The sequence below is a fragment of the Haliotis asinina genome, chromosome 3 (assembly GCF_037392515.1).
Source record: "Haliotis asinina isolate JCU_RB_2024 chromosome 3, JCU_Hal_asi_v2, whole genome shotgun sequence".
Lineage (NCBI taxonomy): Eukaryota > Metazoa > Mollusca > Gastropoda > Lepetellida > Haliotidae > Haliotis > Haliotis asinina.
In genome coordinates, this window is record NC_090282.1 from 13,293,132 (window position 1) to 13,313,379 (window position 20,248).

Here is a 20,248-nt window from a genome sequence, read left to right on the forward strand (position 1 = left end):
TTAGGATTCATACTTTTGCCAAAGCTTTACCAAACCAACAGGAAGATCACTTCTAAAAAACTACAAACAATAACTTGACCTTGATCGTACTGTTTCCCATCTCTGATGGCTGGAAGCTAGTGAAACTGTTCCTCTCTGTCTGACATTCCACTAATCTTCATATTGACCGTCCATCAGCACAGATCCCAGACAGACTTCTGAATGTCAAAATCACAAACCGTGCCAGAGGGTCTAAATCTTTACTAAAGCAAAGAATTTATTAAAATGTGGAGGCTCTTTGTAAAGATAATCTTGGCTAAGTGTCTCCAGAGATGAGAATGATCACCCCTTGATCTATATGTGTGGTTCCAGACCACATCTTGCCCAGTGATTTAATGACCCGGCTTCCCCTGAGTGTTGGATCATCATGTTTAAGTCGATCATTCTGACCGCTGGTCACTTGGGCGTTTTTGATCAAAATTATTTCACGCGTATGCCCTGATAATTGATCTGGTAGACTGTGAAGCAGTGATGCTCTCAAGGGAATGACTAGCCCTTGGTGTTTCTACTTTCCAAAGTAAGATGGCTTGGGGTGCAATATTTTGCTTTGAGCTTCTTGGGATCTAAAGATAGTCAAGGCTTTATATAACTCTTTCAATTGTAAAATGTGTATAAGACCAGATTCAACTATGTATACCTAGAAAACTCTCAATGAGCAGCCATCTTCAATGCCTGTGATGCTAGAACATTCGCTATAGTAGCTGCAAAGGACTTTAACTAGTCTTGTTGATATATTGTGTTCGTCAGTTCAAAGGCCCTGTTAGATCATTTGTCCATTGGATCAATGCATTGTAATTTCACAAACTTGTTTTTAATTTGAATGTTGATGGAGGCACTTTGCTAAGGTTGCCTGCTGTCTGAATCTGTTTAAATCAGTTTGATTCTTCTGTGCAGCTGCAAGCTGATGAGTCTGTGCATGATTACAAAAACAATGGCACATTATGTACCGTACTAGATAGATCTAAATCAGAGGTATTATGTTTTTCTAAAATCCAGGTTAACAAGGTATGCGAGTTTCTCCAGGATCTGACTTTGCTTCCATTCTACAGTTCTGTGTTTTATGGACTAATTGCTAATATCATATCAAGACCTCTATTTGCCATCTCCAAAGGCTTGTTCACACAATTATGGGACTACATCTGTGGGTCTAAGTTGGTTTGGCATGGCCCTTGGTCAGGTAATTGTTGATGTAAAGGCAGTTCTTAAAGTATCACTGTTTCTGTACTTTATCTTTTCTAAATTTTATCTGAATTTTTAAACTTTTGACAACAGAACCACATAAAGTATGAGTATTGCCTGTGATGATGGCCATATTTCATACTTTGAAAATATGTGACAAAATGTCTCGCAGTTGTACAGTAACTGGTGCCAGTTGTAGCTCATTTCTTGCCTAGTTTATGTCATGGGTAGTCTGTTATTCATTCATAGTGAGTCATGTGTAGTCCACTGACAGAAACTACAGAAACAGTAACAGCTGAAACTGAAGTTCTTGTTCCCACCATCAATAGCACAACAATTGTTTATGATGCCCCAAATTAAATTTAAGTATGATTCAGATTTTTCATCATGAAGGTATGTTTATTTAAAATGTAACAATATTTGATGCATATGTAGCTTGTCGTGCACAATACATCTTCCATTTTTATCCCCTCGGCATGTAATGCAGAGGGACATAGTTGACGCCTCGTCTGTCTGTCCAACCAGTTGGCTATTTACATAATTTTGGCATTTTTATTTTTTTTTGATTTTCCATGGAACGTTTTGCTGTTAGTCTAATGGTGGAGTGAGCTTCATTTCCGAAGCAGAAGTCAAAAACCATTCTATATTTTTCTGCAAAACTTGGTACATAAAACAGTCAGAACCTGAAGTGGTGCCTTTTGCTATTTCCAGCTTTTTGTGATTTATTATTTTCTTGGGTTCCATGCAAATGTTTTGGACTTAGTATCAAAATGGAGTAATGGGCTTTGTTTTCGGAGCAGAACTCAAAAACCGTTCAATATTTCTCTGCAAAACTTGGCAGATATTTGAGGCAGACAACACGGTCATGCCTTTATAAAGTTTTGGCATGTTTATATTTGCTGGTTTCCATGGAAACAATTTGGACTTAGTCTCAAAATGGATGGATGGGCTTTGTTTCTAAAAAGACATTGAGTAACTGTCAGATGATTTGTCCTTTCAAATATGTAGGGTCTGGGGGGGATGTGTCATCTTCTGATGACTCTTGTTATTTTTCCAGGTTTCACTGGAATTCTGACATAGTCTCAAAATGGAGGGATAGGCTTCGCTTCCGGAGAAAACCATTTCATATCTTTCAGCAGATCTTGGCAGATATATGAGACAGAACTTGAAGAGGTGCCTTTTGCTCTTTACAGATGTATGGCATATATATTTTTCATGACTTCCATGGAAACAATTCAAACTTAATCTTAGAAAACATCAAGTAGCTGTCAGATGATTTGCCCTTGCAAATATGTAGGGGCTGGGGAGGATATGTCATCTTCTGATGACTCTTTTGAAAGCATTTTAAAGTTTTCCCTTTGCATTTAAGACTCAAACAATTTTATTCAAAGAGAAATGCAAAATTGGATTTGTGCAGTTCATAATGAGAACGCTCATTAGTATTTTTCTTTGGCAGGAAAGATTAAGTTTCATGTGCAAAGGTACAAATGTACAGTTGCTTCATAAATTTGATGTTTTGATCTTTACTGGATCATGCTTCTAAATCCTCTCAACTTAGTTCCTTGCACCATCAATATGGCCAGCATGACAGCCATATTGGTAAACTATTTGTAGATAGTTTATGACTATAGTTAGTTGTGTGATTCAACACAAGTCATATCTATACTGACTGCAACTGGTCAACTCTACACACAGGTGAGCTACGTACAGCGTTATAGAACTAGTTGTAATGACTTTCGTGCAAAAAAGGCAAAAATATTTTTCCCTTTTCCTTCACATGATACTTCCTGCCTAGACTGGAAAAGACCTGTCTGGCAAGAACATGAATCCTTATCATTTGCTAACAAGTACGGAAACTCTTTATCCTGTTAAACCTGAATGAAATGACCTGCGGTCACATGTGAAAGCTATGTAAGTCACTTAGCAGATTATTGAGTGAGATATAGCCATTGTCAAGTCAACTGGCCAGACTTAATGTTATTAACTGTTTGCCTTTTGGCACTGAAATGAAATCCAGGCCCTGTGATCAGAGCTGGTGGAGTATTTATCCTCTCCCAGCAATACATATGTTAGGTTGCATTGTTCTATCTCATGTCAGATCAGATCGTTACGGGGCTTGATTTATATCTAGGATGCTAACAACTAGAATGTTGCCACCGTTCATTTCTAGATGTACTTTCCTGATTGGATCCATTATCATCTGAGAGTCATTGTGACATAAATACATTCTGAGTTTGGCAGAACTGATGACACTGACAATGATTTGCTAGGGAAATATCTTGAAGTGTAAATGACAACCATATCCAATGGCATTGGAGCCTACCCATCCATCCTGCTATAGATCTAATGTTGTATTTAGGTCCTAAAGATTCAATCCTGTTTGAATAAAATGACTGTAGTTTATCTCACCATTCATAGAATTTAATGGAACTGTGGATGAATATAACAATGTTGACTAGATTTTAGTTTTGTGAAGGCTAGATAAGAATGTCATGTACATGTTTCCATGACAATGTATATCAGAACAGCATTGTTGAGGCTGTAACAGTTTGTGCAGATGGAAGTGCTCAGTGCACCTCCATGTTGTTTGTCACAATCTGTGAGAGGGAGAAAGTGAAAACCAGTGCAGACTAAACTGTTGACATGGAACTGCCTCCATCATGAATGGGCAGAACATCTTCCAGGAGAGCAGACTGTCAGTGTTGAAAGCCCACATCCACTCTCATAAAGCCCAAATCCTTTTTGAGATACATTTTCTCAGTTGCAGGTCCATATACTGTTGGGTATACATGAAAGTGAACGAGTGAGTGGATGATGTTTAAAGGTGTTAAAAGTACAAAACTTGTGGGGGGCATTTGTGAGTGAGTGAGTTTGTTTTTATGCCCCTTTTATCAATATTCCAGCGATATTGACTTTAGGAACTGGCTACCCCATACCCAACCACCCCATATCCATGACTGATTTCACTGTGGTGTCTCAGTATGCTGTCATTGAGCTGGGAATTCTACCAGTTTTAGGCCACAGCCATATAGCTAGAATACTGATGATGAGTGCAGTGTCAAACAAAAACAAACATAACCAGACCTTTAGTGATTATGTGAGATAGTGGTGGCTAAGTCCAATGATATATAATCAAATACCTTATGCAAACTAATACATTATGAGTCGTGTGCCAAAACTTTCAAGGCAGCAACAAAATTGTCAAAATTTTCATTGCACTCTACAAATTGTATTTTCCACAGGGCATATGTTCCAGGTCTATTTAGCACACAAACATGCCAGTGTTTCTTTCTCACTTAGGAGTCCATGTGAAGGTACCATATATTTCTATCCCAAGTTGCCCATGAACATCAACATAAAGTTCCAGTTTAGACTTTGTAAACAATGAACCTTAGGCTCACAATTATGCTTAAATTTTCTCTATTATGTGTCGGGAAGTTGCCAACCCACTGGTGGTGTATTTTCCTGACTGTATAATTTCAAGCACATTAATATTGACTGACTGTGTAGTGGTGATTTACCGTTCTGTAATGGCGGTTTGAGTTCCTGACTGTCTGCTCTACATTGTGTTATGATTGTGATGGGTAGAGAAGGAAAACAACTGAGAACATATTTGTCACTAGGTGACTAAGACTCAAGTACCCTGTTTTGGTTTGTCATGTAAATGCATGACCTTGACCTTATCCACCAAAACCTGCATTTTGCTTGTTTCAGTGGCTCAGTAAACGACATATGCTAACAACCCAACTCAACAAAATTTGATCAGGAGAACCTGTTATTTCACTCACAGTCGGATGAACATCGTCAGGAAATAAGCCTGTTTCTTCATACCGTTATCACAGTAAATGTATTCAGTGTTGGAGGATTCTGTTCTATTTCATTGGTCTACATTTGAAATGTGTATTATTGACAAGAGTTACCTACCCTTGTCAACAATTTTCATTTAGAGTTATCTTCCTTCTTGAGATAGTACACTTCTTGAGACCATACCCCAGTCCACTTATACCCACTCTGCTATAAGTCGCTAACCCTTCAAACCAACCATAGAGAGGTACATCCATCCATCCATCCATCCATCCATCTGTGGTTAATAACTTATATAGTAGTTTTTTTCCTTTTTAACATATTCATGCACGGTTGCTGTGGTTATTTTAGAAAAAGGGTTTGTACAGCATTACCATGCGATGAAAGTCGTAACTCCTAGACGGATGGAAGTTTAACGGCTGGTAAATGGAAACAGCCCCACTGAAGTGTGTCGCCGTACAGGATGCTGTGCATACACATTAAGCAGCACACATCCATGCACAAAACAGCCGGCTAAGTCACAGATTACCTGCATTAAATGGATCATGATTGAAGACAAAAAAGTAAAGCTTGAAGCATCGTTAACGTGTGTGGCCAAATCGATTTTCATTCTGCAAATACAAGATAAAACATAATCTAAATTGATCATCTAATGCCTCGTCAATAGGAAGAAAGAACTAGCTAGGGCTGATTAGACTTCAGTGCAATGTAAAGACACTGATCACTATAAACTCCTTGGAGTTGAAGAATGACAAGGCATGGTCTCTACAAGCGCCAGTCTGTCATCAAGTCACAATCAATACTTATCTGAAATAAATCATGATAAATTGATTGACATGCATTGCCTGTATTCAGCATTTCTTGAGTGGTCCACCTCTTAAGGCAATTTGTTTTTGTGCATGATTGTAACAACGAAGCTGAACAGGATATTCCCGGGGTTTTTTTTTAAAAATATTTTATGGTTTTAGCGATTACAGAAATACTTTTTAAAGGAAAACAATTAGTAAAACTAATGTAATTCAGCTAGTGATTTCTCACTGTGAATGGGCGTATGTAGTCCGGTGCCTTTTTTGTGTGGTCTGCGAAACATTATTGGGTAGGCCTTTGTCGATATAACAAGCAGTTATGGTGAGTCAGTGGCATGTGATGATGATCATCATCATGATGATGATCATTATGATCAACTTGTCACATGTATTCATTTATTCATTATTCAATATACAGTTGTTCAGTGCACTTCTTTGAATAGATAGGTAATAGGAGAGGTACAGAATAGAAAAAAAATAAGGAACCAAAAGACTTTTTTCTAAACGTTGATGTAATTAGTTAGAGCTTGTTAGTGACAATGTTGGCAGCATTAATGTAAAAAATTATTTCATATGATTGATGGTGTTATTCATATTCATATTCAGATCGGATAAGCTTGAAATCACTGTCCGATAAATCACAGAAATGAAGACATTTAGGGGGCACTACTTTTCATAATGTCTGCATCCATCCAGTGCTTCGTGCTCTGTTTTATTCAGAGGCTGAACATTTTACACAGTGATTTCTATTTGAGTCTGTGTTAATGTAAAAACCAAGAACGCAGCAGATCTAGATCGTTTTGCGCCATATTGTAAATGGTGGCTTTCATTCATGTTACTGTGCAGTTTCTAAAGTTAGCAAAGGAAATATGACTTAAGTTTTGTTTAATTTTAGATCGACATAATATATTAAAGACATACAGTATGGTTCAAAATTATTGAGAATAGCTAAAGCATTTCATATTTTTAAACGAGAACAAATCAGATAAAATTGAATGTATTGTGAAAGTGAACTGACCTTTTCATGTTGTGTAGGTAACAATTTAATATTTTATCAAGTCTCCTTGAGCTTCACGGCACAGTCTAAGACGGGTAGGCATACTTCCTATCAGAGAGGTTAGTGTCTCGTGAGTTATGCTGTCCCACTATCGGACCACTTCTCTCTTCATGTCTTCAATTTTTGTCAACTCCTTTTGATTCACACATTCCTTCATCATCCCCCAAATGTTCTCAATGGGATTTAAGTCAGGACTATATGCAGGAAATGGTAATGCAGTCACATTTTTCTCCTGAAACCACTGCTTGGCATGTTTTGCGGTGTGTTTAGGATCATTATCATGCTGCAAAATCCAGTCATTTCCATAAAACACATGTGCACTTGGAAGGAGAAAATTATCTTATATGTTAGTGTAGCGTTGACTTGTCAGATTTCCCTCAAACACACACAGCGGGGTCGTTCCTAATAAGGATATCCCTCCCCATACATGAAACTTTGGGCTGTATTTAGGTCGTCGATACAACGGTGCTGACGCAGACTTTGTCCATATTTTCACATTATTGGGATATACCCATATTGAGCTTTCACCAGTAAAAATCACATTTTCCCAGTCAAAGTTTTCATGTGCCAAACACCACTCAACACGCCTGTCTTTATGTTCTTGTTTCATGAGAGGAGAAGGAATTCCAGTCTTTTTCTCCCATCCAAGATCAATCAAATTTCTTCTAACTGTAGATTTTGATACAACTGTTGATCCCCTTTCTATCATTTCATACCTGATGTTGGAGATGCTTGCCCTTTGCTTTTTAGACGCTAAAATTCCCAGCCGGACGCGATCTGAGAAGTCCAGTTTTCTGGGTCTCCCTGCTCCTTTCTGGTGCCCAAAATCCTTTCCCTCTTTAAAATTCTTCCTAATCCTATACACAGTAGAAAGAGGAGTTCCTGTTCTCTCTGCCAATGTATTTACATCATCAATTCCTTGATTACACATCTCAAAAATCAACCTTCTTTTATCTTCAGCAGACATTGTTGACAGTGCTGAGGAAAATGACGTCTGCTACAAATTCAGGGGAGGTAACTCTAATTGTACTATACTCAGTAGGCCAAGATGAGTTACCTCCCTTATACCATTACTTAGTTTTAAGTATCAGTGAATCAGTTGAGGTGTTAGGATAGCTCAAAGTAAGAAGAAAAATTCTCAATAATTATGAACCAGACTATACTTACCCATGTTTCCAAGTTGATACGAAGGGGCTCATTCGTTTAGCTTCCCACTGCGTCCATTTTGTTTGTTTGTTGTTTGATGCTGCACTGAGCAGTATTACACCTATATTGCTGCGGTATGTAAATAATCAAGTCTGGACAAGACAATCCAGTGATCAACAGTATGAGCATCAAGAAACTTGAAAGTGTTACAGAATTTATAAACTTCTCTGACATAACATTTCACTGGTATATAATTTCAGTATAAGGCCAGACCAATTATATTTCTTGTTTCTCCCCACCCAAGAAATAAAATCTGAATGTTCTTATTGGTCAAAAATGTAAACTTTCAAGAAAAGTTTTAGAGTGTCTTTTTGCCAGACATACACTTCATAAATCGCCAAAAGTAAAATACTTTGAGTATTTAGTTGGAATATTATTTTGATTGGCCATTTTATTTATATTTTTTTTCCCTCCTGTCTTAAGGTTTTCTAAGGACAAAAGCCCATAAAACAAGAAATGAAAGTGGTGTGGCCTAATGTTACGTTAGGACCTACAGGTGCACCAGCTATGTTACGATGCTCTTTCAAACTTGAGAATCAACTTCAGTAATGATAATGTCACATCATCATTAAAGTTTACAAAGAGTTAACTTTCCAGACATGACAGCAAATGAGGTTGAAATTGATTTCTGTATTCGTGTAAGAAAGTTCAAAATAAAACTGATGGCCTGATCATTTTGAAAATAAGCTTCTGATGAGAAACATTATTTTTGTTCATGACCTCAGGTACGTTCCATAATTTCTGCTTTTCCCATGTCAGATGATTTGCCAACTTGCCAGTGATGCTTACGCTAAATAAATAGCATTTTGTAGATATTTATGAAACATTTAAACAATTCATGAAAATCGTTATGGAACGTAAAGTTCTCCCTGGTAATGAATGGAGGCAATTGGTGCCATAAACTCCCTAAGAACAGCCCTCAAAAGAGACATTTTCTATAATCCTACTGGTATTAAACTTTCAATCCTGTGGCGAAGCAATAACATCGGTAATAAAATGTAACAAGCGGCCAAACCTCTGCTGTAAGCTGTAGGGTACCTACCAATAGTGAGCATGTGGGTGTACTCAGGAGGGGCTCTGTCAACAGTAGGTCCAGATGAAGACAGGAATATTGCTGGAGTCCATCCATTTCAGCTATAGATCAGTGCGTGACTCCATATCAGTAATTTGTTCAGCTAGTGAACACAAGATATTATTCCTTAGGGAGACTGGTTCATTCATTATTCTGTATGAAGATTCCTTTCCTGATCTGTTAGAAGAGTTGTGTATTCTTGATCTGACTTGCTTGCTTTAAGGTCATAGCCTTTATATTTTATCTTTTATGTCATATTTTTTGCTAAGCAGTTAGAATTATAATCAACTACATTAAAAAAGTGTTTATCCATACGTTTTGCCTACTTTTAACGAGTGGTAGGATGAATTAAAAATATGTTTCTGTAGCAATATAAATGCAGATTTTATTTCACAATGTGTATATTTGGGAAGGAAATTATGTAAACAAATATGCCAGTTTTAAATGTGACTAATCCATTATCTGATGATGGTTTTAGTTACATATTTTCTGATCCTAAACCAAACCCTAAAAAAATGTTGAATCAGTTAAGCAATAGAAAAGTGACAGACATGTGGAAGGTGTTTCTAAGTCTGACCTGTAAAAGTGACAAAAAGTGATTTGAACAGAGGCTCACCTGAATCAGTCTGCATAACCAGAACAAGGAATGCCTGTCTAGCATGAAGATTTTATATTTGTCTGTACTGAGTTTTATGTCTGCTCTCTTGGTGGACTGGATTCTCTGTTTTGTTGTAGGTCAGTAGTGTTTCAACATTTTTCAGGATTGTTACCCACACACAATCTTCTAAATGTTTATTTTTTTCTAAAAGAATCCCTGTACTCAGCAACTGCAATGCCTAATTAGGACAGACCAATTTAACTTCTTGTTTTTTTTTCACTTTTTTACCTCAGAAAAACTTTAAAGCAGGAGGGGAAAAAAGAAAATAAATATAATGTTCCTTCTAAATATTCATATGGCATATATGTTTCAATTGTCCCCCATACATGCTCCCTCCAATTGTTAAAAAGTGAACATATTTCTAAATAGTAATATTTTTAGAATCACTGCACACAGCAGATAAAATTCCAAATCAGCATATTCTTTAAGTTTTACCAAATTCAATGTATGCATGATGGCAGCAGAGCCAACGGTAACTTTTTGGGTCAATGAGTTATGAACTCGCTTGTGTTCATCTCAGTCAGACTTAAATGGGTATTTTGTTATTTTCCATTAATTGAAAAATTTATAAATATTAAAAGTTTAAATGTTATATATATTTGATCTATAATATGATAAACGATAAGAATTAAAGACTGCAAGTTGCCGTGTTCATGTGTTGAAATAAAACCTTTCAGTATACCTCAGTTTAAAATGAACCGGTACATATCGTGAGATTTGACATTTTTGTGTGTACGTTTGGAATATCTTATATACTGAGTATTTACAAAAATTCAATCATACTGGACACAGTAGACATAACAAGAAAAGAGTTTTCACATAAATATTTGTGTAATTTGTACAGATTACAGATCACAGATTATCTGTACTTCTATAGCATCCATGTGTTTAGTCCATCACTTCCTTGTCTGGTTTAATGTAACTTGTGCTCCCCAACTTCTAAAATGCCACTCAAAGAACTTGTCTGGTTTGTTTACAAGCTGGCATCATTTATTTAGCAGGCATACAAATGAGCGACATTAGGCAGCTAACAAACATGAGATGACAAACTTGCCCATTTATAAATATACCTGGTGGCATCAATGATCAGTTCTGTTTTGAAATCTGTTTTTGGCAGATAACTGAGGCTGGTAATTCTCTGTTATTGACCTTTTAGACTGTGGAATTGTTTTTTTCTTGCAACAATTGTCATTTCAAAAATCATAACTTTCAGTGTTCGTAATGCATATTTATTTTGCATGGAAACAAATGTATCGAATTATAACTAAATTCAATGAGAAGGGGATTAAGGTTGATGCACCAGACATGTGTCTGATACCAGGATAGGAAATGGGTTCTCATTAATTGGTCAGATGAACAGCTTGAAGGAAATCTGCCAGTTGTCCTTTTGAAAACATGTTTGAATAATACTTTTTGTCTTGCTGGATCTGTTTTCAATGTCTGTTTGAACTTTGTTCGATCTTGATGAACCAGTTATTACTTTTAAATCAAATTATTACATTTGTTAGATCTTGGTCTATTTTTTTATGAGTCAAATCTTCAAGTGCTTGGTATTAGACGTGGTTGGTTGTGATAGAACAACATTTAACCAGCTGCTAGCTGTAAAGCTATAGTGTCTGGAATTATATTCAGTTTTGCACAAATTATGAGGCTTGATTTATCGGCACCATACCAGTGCATGTGGATTTGGTTCCTACAAATGACTAATTGCTATGTTCTGTGTCATTTTGGACCCTCCTTCAAACTGTGTCGTCACCTACCTAGACCACACCTACTTACTTACTCACTCACTTAGGTGCTCTAAAGCTCATCGACCAATTACTTAACTCATGCACGCATGAACACTCTCACTCTCCTGCTTACTCGGCCCTGCTTCAGCTCAAACATTCATGTGCCTTTACTCACCCATTCACCATCATACACTGATCGACCAATTGACACACCCACCCACCCACTCACTCACTCACTCACTCACTCACTCTCACTCTCACTCTCACTCTCACTCTCACTCTCACTCTCACTCTCACTCTCACTCAAACCCACTCAGTCTCATTCACATGCCAACTCGCACTCTTACTCATGGCCAGTATACCAGAATGTACTTAGTCAATGTTTGAGAAGAATCATAATATTAGTGTAAGTAGTATTGCAAACACTTTTGAAAATGGAACAGAAATACTCCCAAACTTATATCATTTAGCCATCCTGAAATCCGTCTCATTGAGTGATTAGTTTGTCATAAAGGTCTACTTGTATATGAGAGTGTGAGTTTCCAGTAACACCAGTTAGAATAGATTTCAGTATGTGTGAAGGAAATAAACCTTTATTGATTCCAGTCTTAGAACATTTTTGCTAAACCCATAAGCATTGCTATACCTAGTGCCTAGCACAGTGGTGACGTTCTCAGCAGACGTGTTTACCTCGTCATGTGTGCACATATTGGTGAGTTAGCATTTATGGAATGTTTCTAAAAGCAAAGTAAAACTACTCTCACTCACTCACTCACTCACTCACTCACTCACTCACTCACTCACTCACTCACTATAAAGCTATAACTGCCAAGCTCTGTATTAAACTATGAGAATTACAACAGTAGCTCAATTCATTTCTTTGAAGACAAACTCCTGGTGTAGTAACACAACTGTCCCCTGTGATTCTTTCACCAAGGTCAGTATTGCCACAAGAATGTTTTACTGAGAACACTTTTTCAAGAAATCTTTGAACCCCTGAGGAATTTTTTAAAGACATGCTTTCCTCAGGAATATTTTACCAAGTTACAGTGGGAAACTGGATTAGGAAAACTTTCCTACTGTATCCTGCATCGCCCATCACTATGTTACATGTCTTCCTCACAAGTCTAAGTCATGCATAGTGAAAAACAACCTGTGTTGGTCCTTGGAGGGCAGTTATCAGATCGTGTTACCAGTCTCGATCATGTGTTGATAGCATGTCATCAAACCTAGACAGAGTGATCAGTCATAGTATGTAGTACTGGATTGTCTGTATCCAGCAGTGAATGGGTACCCAGTGGGATAAGTCATCTGACTTTTAGTCTTTTAGAACCTCACAGTCAGGTCAGGTTAACCAGAGTAATATCTTAGTGCTTTAAGCACGTGGAACCAGGCACTTGTCCATTATCATATATGTATTACTTGAATTTACAGGCTCCCTCCATATTGCTGGAATATGTGTTGTGAACAATTAATGTCATAAATAACTAAACAGTTTTGTGCTTCTGCTTCATCCTGGTTCAGTGTGTCAGTTCAGCAACACTAGGTTCAGTTGTAGGGATGTTGGCACAGTTTTAGCTCCTTACAAATGTACCTGCTACAAGATATTAATTGCAGATGTGCTTCCAGTAGCCGGACTCACCATCACCAGGACTATATCAGGTCATATGGATGCGTTCATGTGCCTCCCTCGTGTCAGTATGGATCCCAATGATTAAGTCTCAGACAAGGATTACCCAGATCAGCTCCAGCTAATATGGGAATTAGCTTGATTTCAACTGAACAAGATTGAGCTTGTCAGTAAGATCTTTTGATCGATGACACATTGACCATGTTTGGTAGGTATGTCCATCAGCCCAGTGGGAACAAATCATCATTAGAACTGGTATCAAGACTGACCTAGTACAAAGTAATCAAACCCATGCTAGGCCAGACTGTTCTTAAAATTTTCAAGTCTTGGTTTAGAAAAGTTGGGAAAATAATCAGATAAAAGCCAGACCAATTCAATAATTATTTTCTGATTTTCCTTCCCCCATCCCCAAAAGGCAGGAGGATACAAACAGAAAATCATTAATGAAATTTTCTCAAAGATGTTTTATAAAACAAGCAGATTTCGTGTGATTAAGAAGAATGAAAAACAGTTTCTGAGTCAACCTGTACTACTCACACTTTGCTACGGCAGTAATCTTTATACATGAGCTCCTTAGCATGTGTTGAGAAGTATTATATAGTGTATGAAGACATAGTCATGCACTTGTGTTTGTAGTCAATAAAAGTATCTGCATCTTTGACAGAGCCAGTACTTAATGGAGACACACCACACCCTAATGTTGACAAGACAGAGACTCAACCTGTGGAAGTGCATGATAATCACAGGTCAACAGTCTCTAGGGGCTGGAGGTGACCACAATGAATGTTGACCACCTATTTCATGGCCAGACACAAGTTTGAATATGGATGAAGGTTAATATAGAGACATGACAAAGTTGGTATTGAATTCCCTTAGACTTGTTTGCAGACTACTGAATATGGAGATGGAATGTGTAGTTATCAGACATCATATCTTCACCTGTTGCTTGGATGTTGTCTGTTTCTTCTCTGTGATATTTCGCAAAACCATTGAATATTTCATACGTGCAGTTATGGTGGATTTTGTGAGGTGGTGAGTTGGATCTTGTGAGGTGGTGAGTTGGATCTTGTGAGGTGTTGTGGTGGATCTTGTGAGGTGGTGTGGTGGATCTTGTGAGGTGGTGTGATTGATCATGTGAGGTGGTGAGTTGGATCTTGTGAGATTGTGTGGTGGATCTTGTGAGGTGGTGAGTTGGATCTTGTGAGGTGGTGAGTTGTATCTTGTGAGGTGGTGTGGTGGATCTTGTGAGGTGGTGAGTTGTATCTTGTGAGGTGGTGTGGTGGATCTTGTGAGGTGGTGTGGTGGATCTTGTGAGGTGGTGTGGTGGATCTTGTGAGGTGGTGAGTTGGATCTTGTGAGGTGGTGAGTTGGATCTTTTGAGGTGGTGTGATTGATCATGTGAGGAGTTATGGAAGATCTTGTGAGGTGGTATGATGGATCTTGTGAGGTGGTGAGTTGGATCTTGTGAGGTGGTGTGGTGGATCTTGTGAGGTGGTGAGTTGTATCTTGTGAGGTGGTGTGGTGGATCTTGTGAGGTGGTGAGTTGGATCTTGTGAGGTGGTGAGTTGGATCTTTTGAGGTGGTGTGATTGATCATGTGAGGAGTTATGGAAGATCTTGTGAGGTGGTATGATGGATCTTGTGAGGTGGTGAGTTGGATCTTGTGAGGTGGTATGATGGATCTTGTGAGGTGGTGAGTTGGATCTTTTGAGGTGGTGAGTTGGATCTTTTGAGGTGGTGTGATTGATCATGTGAGGAGTTATGGAAGATCTTGTGAGGTGGTATGATGGATCTTGTGAGGTGGTGAGTTGGATCTTTTGAGGTGGTGTGGTGGATCTTGTGAGGTGGTGAGTTGGATCTTGTGAGGTGGTGTGGTGGATCTTGTGAGGTGGTGAGTTGGATCTTTTGAGGTGGTGTGATTGATCATGTGAGGAGTTATGGAAGATCTTGTGAGGTGGTATGATGGATCTTGTGAGGTGGTGAGTTGGATCTTTTGAGGTGGTATGATGGATCTTGGCAGATAGTGTGATAGATCTTATGAGGAGTGACGGAGTGATATGGTGGTTCTTGTGAGATGGTATGTTGGATCTTCTGAGGTATTGAATTAAGATTTTGTAAAGGCAAATTGTTTTCATCTGTACACTTCTGGTTGCTTGGTGACCTTATGTTGGTTATGAAACTACACACTTGGGTACATTTGGTGGTACAGGCAAGGCTGTCCTCTTGGTGGAACTCTGAACATATTGTTAATGAATACACCTTATGTTGCAGTTGAAGCAGTACATCTTGCATTAGTGGGTACATCTTTGTGTCAATGAGTACACCTTATGTTTCAGGTGAAGCTGTGTACGCTTTGTGTCAATGAGTACACCTTATGTTTCAGGTGGAGCTGTGTACACTTTGCATTAATGAGTACACCTTATGTTGCCGGTGAAGCTGTGTACACTTTCTGTTATTGAGTACACCTCATATTTCAGGTGACGCTTTGTACAGTTGGGTATGGGGACGTGGTGCCTACAACCTGGGGAGGAAAATTGATAGCTTCCTTTTCTGCCATTCTGGGAATATCATTTTTTGCGTTGCCAGCTGTAAGTCAAACATTATTTACATTATCACACAAATGTTTCCCCAGACATGAATGAACATGCATGTCAAGAAATTTACAGAGACCTGTGAAATAGGAATTATATGGCCATGTGTTGAGGAGAACTCACAGTCCTTTAACAATATATGAGTGGGTCATGGCAAACATTTATAGTGCTAGATGCCATTCAATACCTTGCTAAAATGCTTTGTTGTGAATAAATGTTGTATCTTGCATCTGGTAAACAATATAAAGTACCTCCACCCTGATAAATCTCTGATGAAAAATGTTTAGAAAATGATGCCTCAAAGTAGTTGTAAACATTCATGTTTGACTAAATGTTTGTGTATTTCAGATCATAATATGAACATTACATCATAATGAAACAGTTTAGAAACATTCAGGCCCTCCTTTAAACAAATTAACATATGGCTACCTGTAAGTTTGTTCAGATCTAACTCTGAGATCAGCCTTGAAATTACCTGAAGCAGACTCATAAGGGTGTGCAATGTAATGTGATAATTTGTCCTTTTTGCAAGGGTATTTTGGGTTCAGGATTTGCCTTGAAAGTACAGCAACAGCAACGACAGAAACACCTGAACCGTCGTCGTGTACCCGCTGCTCAACTCATACAGTGCCTGTGGCGGTGTTATGCAGCAGATGAAAACTCCATGTCCCTTGCCACGTGGAAGCCCCACATGGTGCCATGCCCTAGTCCAACTTTGTGAGTTATTCCCCTTGGTTAAAGGTCAGACGTATTTTACTGTATATAATGAAGGAAATTGGAAGCCTGCAGTATGAGCACACACAATGGACTGGGCAGTTTACATATTATATTACTACCACACAAAAACAGTCAGTAAATAATAAGGTTTTTGTAAGATTATGATATTTAGGTAAGTCACTTGGCTCTCTTCAGTAACTCACTACACTCTTTTTGTTTTATTTTTTTATGATGGATCATATGTGCATTTAGATTTTCATGTTTCAAAATTAGTAAGTGAACTGTTTGACATACTGGGTATTTGTTACGTCATCATTTATCATATGCATGAAACATAGTCTCTGTGTATTAATTTAGTTATCATAAATGTTGGATTGATATGCCAATAACATTTTATTTCCCACACAGAGTGTTATTTCACTATCTTGAATACAACTTACAAGGTGTGCCAATTTTCCTGGGTGTAGCTCCCCTTTAACATATTTAACAGTCTTTGTTTGGTTGCCACAGAGAAAGGCCTTGGAAGAACAATGCGTCATTTGTGAGTAGATTCTCAACACGGCGCAGAGAAAGGTCTGGTACAAATTCAACATCTCGAGAAAACAGCAGTGGGGACAAAGGTGGGATACAGTCCCCCATGACCCCCCGACAGAACAGCAAGAAGATGCATCACTCCAACACAGAGGAGGATGTACCAGATGCTCTCAACAGGTACGCCATGACTGCACATGAGGAGTTTCAAAGATTAGGATGTAAATTAACATTATTTAGTGGACAGTTGACTTCTTGTTTAATGAGGGTGAATGTCTCTTGTTTAGGTAATTATGTGTACAGCAGTTTGGTGGTGGTATGGAATATCTTGGAAGATTTTGAGTCAGTCAGCACAGATTTTACTGTTCACATCTTCACCAAAACTTCAAATGAATAGAATTTATGCATCTCCTTGGTGATATGTTCAGTTGTTTCCTTGAAGGGCTGTCTGTGGAAGTTCTTAGTTGAAAACTTTCTGAAAGTTCACCATACTTTCTTATAGCGAAGTGAACTTCACAAAAAACGAAACAAAATTTATCAGGCAACTTATCTTGGCACACACACACAAATCATCGAAATAAAAACTAGTTCTACACGTCATGTTTGAATGTTCTGGCCTTCACTTGTAGCCATCATGGAAGTTTCAGGAAACACCACACAAGTTGTCTGTGTTGTTTTTAGCAAGGAATTTTTAATTTCAATGACAGGCTTCTTGAAATCCTACTTCAGAATCAAATGTTTTGTCTCATAGTTTGCCAGTGGCTGTTGTACACAAGGATCTGTTGCATAATTCATTGGTTAAAAGCCTTCAGCAATTACTGTTTGTGTCATCTTCATCTTTTCAGTTGAATATTTTTTAAATACTTTAGTGTATGCAAGTTCATTTCATCATGGTTTTCATAGAGAAAGGTTTAGTTTATGTAAACAGAAGATTGTGTTTTGTGTCAAAGTTTTGGATGGTTCAGTGTCAGTTGATGATGATAAATGATGGTAAGAGAATAAAGACTGTTGTACTGCAGATGATAAATATTTAGGAGGTTGGTTTGTAATGGAAGAATATTGGCTCAGGGTTAGATGGAAACATTACCAGACAAAGGACGTGGATGTCATCATTTCACAAATGTGTGAACGGAATGTTATTTTTGACCTGGTTGCCTCTCAGGCCATCTTTGTAATGAGGGTAGGGAATACCAATGCCCAATTCACAGGTAAAATTCAGAACACTTTGACTTCCACCTGTTTCACAATCATGAATAATTATTATGTAAATTAGTTCATATTTTACAATTCTTACTCATCAAATTTGGTTACCGGATACATGCAACTGACAAATAATTGTTTTTCGCTTGTAAATGCTAGGAGTGTCAGACTTCATATCATGTAAGAAGCTTGGAAACTAGTTGGCTAAACACCATCTCAGTGTTAATATTTTCAAGTGCCTGTCCAAATATATTACATAATATTTACACTTTTTATGTATAAATATTTAAGTTGTGTAGCAACAACTTATGAGAAACAAAGAGAAATTTCGCAAAGAATGTGTAATATATTTGCAAATTCCTGACAATGTTCTGAAATAACCTATCGCAACTAATTCTTAGTGACATGTTGAACAACAACACATTAAATCAGCCAATAACATATAATGAAATATTATTCCCTATCCTATATCTAGGCTGTCAATTTGAAAAGGTGGTCCCTGTAACAAGGGTGTCTTTATAAGAAAGGTGTCTCTTTAACAGGGTTGTCTCTATAACAAGGTTGTCTCTATATCAAGGGTGTCTATAACAATCAATGCATTTTCAATTAAGGTAATGTTTCAGGTAATTATTGATTAAACTGAAACTGGAGATGAGATCTTTGATATCATCCATCAAAGTGTAAATTGTAAATGTTCAAGGAAAAGGAATGTTCTTGTGGCAATGTTGTGCGCTGACTGATGTGTCTGCTATTGACATTGCATGTCACATGGTCCTGATATATTGTGAAACAAGTAGATCTTTTGAGGTCCCTTTTTCTATTAACTGCAAGAATGAATATTATTAGCTTCATTCTGGGAAAATACATTACATGGTTGTATTTTATCATTAATGAAATTTCCTTACAATAGTCATTCTATAAATATTATAGTATAATAGAGCATTATTGCTACAACTGAAGGTTATTATTGTGATAAAAATAACACAGGTCTGACCAAATGACCATGGGAATGAGAACACATGCAGTAGAGAACTATTTGTGATTTTGTATGGTGTCGTATTTTGGTCATTACTTTGTTAATATTCAGCCTAAAGCATTCTAACAAATGGACCTAGGCTGTCTGATCCCTTCAGCTAAACTTGTATGTGTGGATGACACAGGTGCACATATAAGAAATAATTGTCTCAGTTGGACATGATGTGTAACAAGTGGAGACAAGACCATTAAAAAATCTTAACTATACTACTTTTTCTTCATATAACACTGTCCTTCAGTATCTTGAGGTATTGTCTGGATTTCTGTTTTGGAGGCCGAATAACATGTACATGTGATTGGCATAAGTAATTATCAAAGGAAGAATACGTACAAATATTGATATTACTGGCAATTGTTTCATATTTTGTATCATTTCTTTTCCTGTATGAAATAGCATTTATTTGTACAAAATTATTATCCCTTAAAATGCATTTGTGGGGTAGGGGGTGTATATTGAAATGGTCTGGGGTCCACGCATATTTTTCTTTCGGCAGTATAATGTATATTACTGTGTATAAGCCAAATTTTGGGGACCAAAGAATGTTGTCTGTAGAAGGGGGTCGATGAGGCACAATTTCACGAAAGTATTTTTCTGGTCGTCAGTGCCCTGTGATGACAATCTTAGAAGCAATCGGAAAATTATTACTATAGATTTCTCAAATAATATCATTGGTTGTCTTTTCCCCAATATCAATGGCTTTCCGCCTGGTAACGGGATACAACTGGTGTTAATACCTCCGTTTTCGAAATTCCATACAAATAATATGTGAGGCGGCAATTCGTTTGATGGTGGGTATTGTTCGAAAGCTCTGAACAGCAACCTTGCCAAGAGTATTTTCCAATTTGTAAGGAGCAATCTAAATCTAAAAACTAGTTTCTAATGACGCTTATTTGCCACCGTCTGCTGTAAGGATCGTGAATCTTCAAAATCAAACACGTGACCAATGGCAGCCAGTCGGATAACAGCAATGGATTATGTCCTTAGTAAACCTAT

The 20,248-nt window shown here is 37.6% G+C and overlaps 1 protein-coding gene across 1 annotated transcript in view; it reads left to right on the forward strand.

Moving 5' to 3' along the window:
• Positions 1-20,248, forward strand: part of LOC137279235 (potassium voltage-gated channel subfamily KQT member 1-like) — a 157,091-nt gene that overhangs the window by 124,297 nt on the left and 12,546 nt on the right. Inside the window, exons 6-8 of the mRNA XM_067811736.1 lie at positions 15,658-15,768; positions 16,304-16,488; positions 16,999-17,199. Coding sequence (XP_067667837.1) covers positions 15,658-15,768; positions 16,304-16,488; positions 16,999-17,199 — 497 coding nt within the window. The remainder of the gene's footprint in view (positions 1-15,657; positions 15,769-16,303; positions 16,489-16,998; positions 17,200-20,248) is intronic.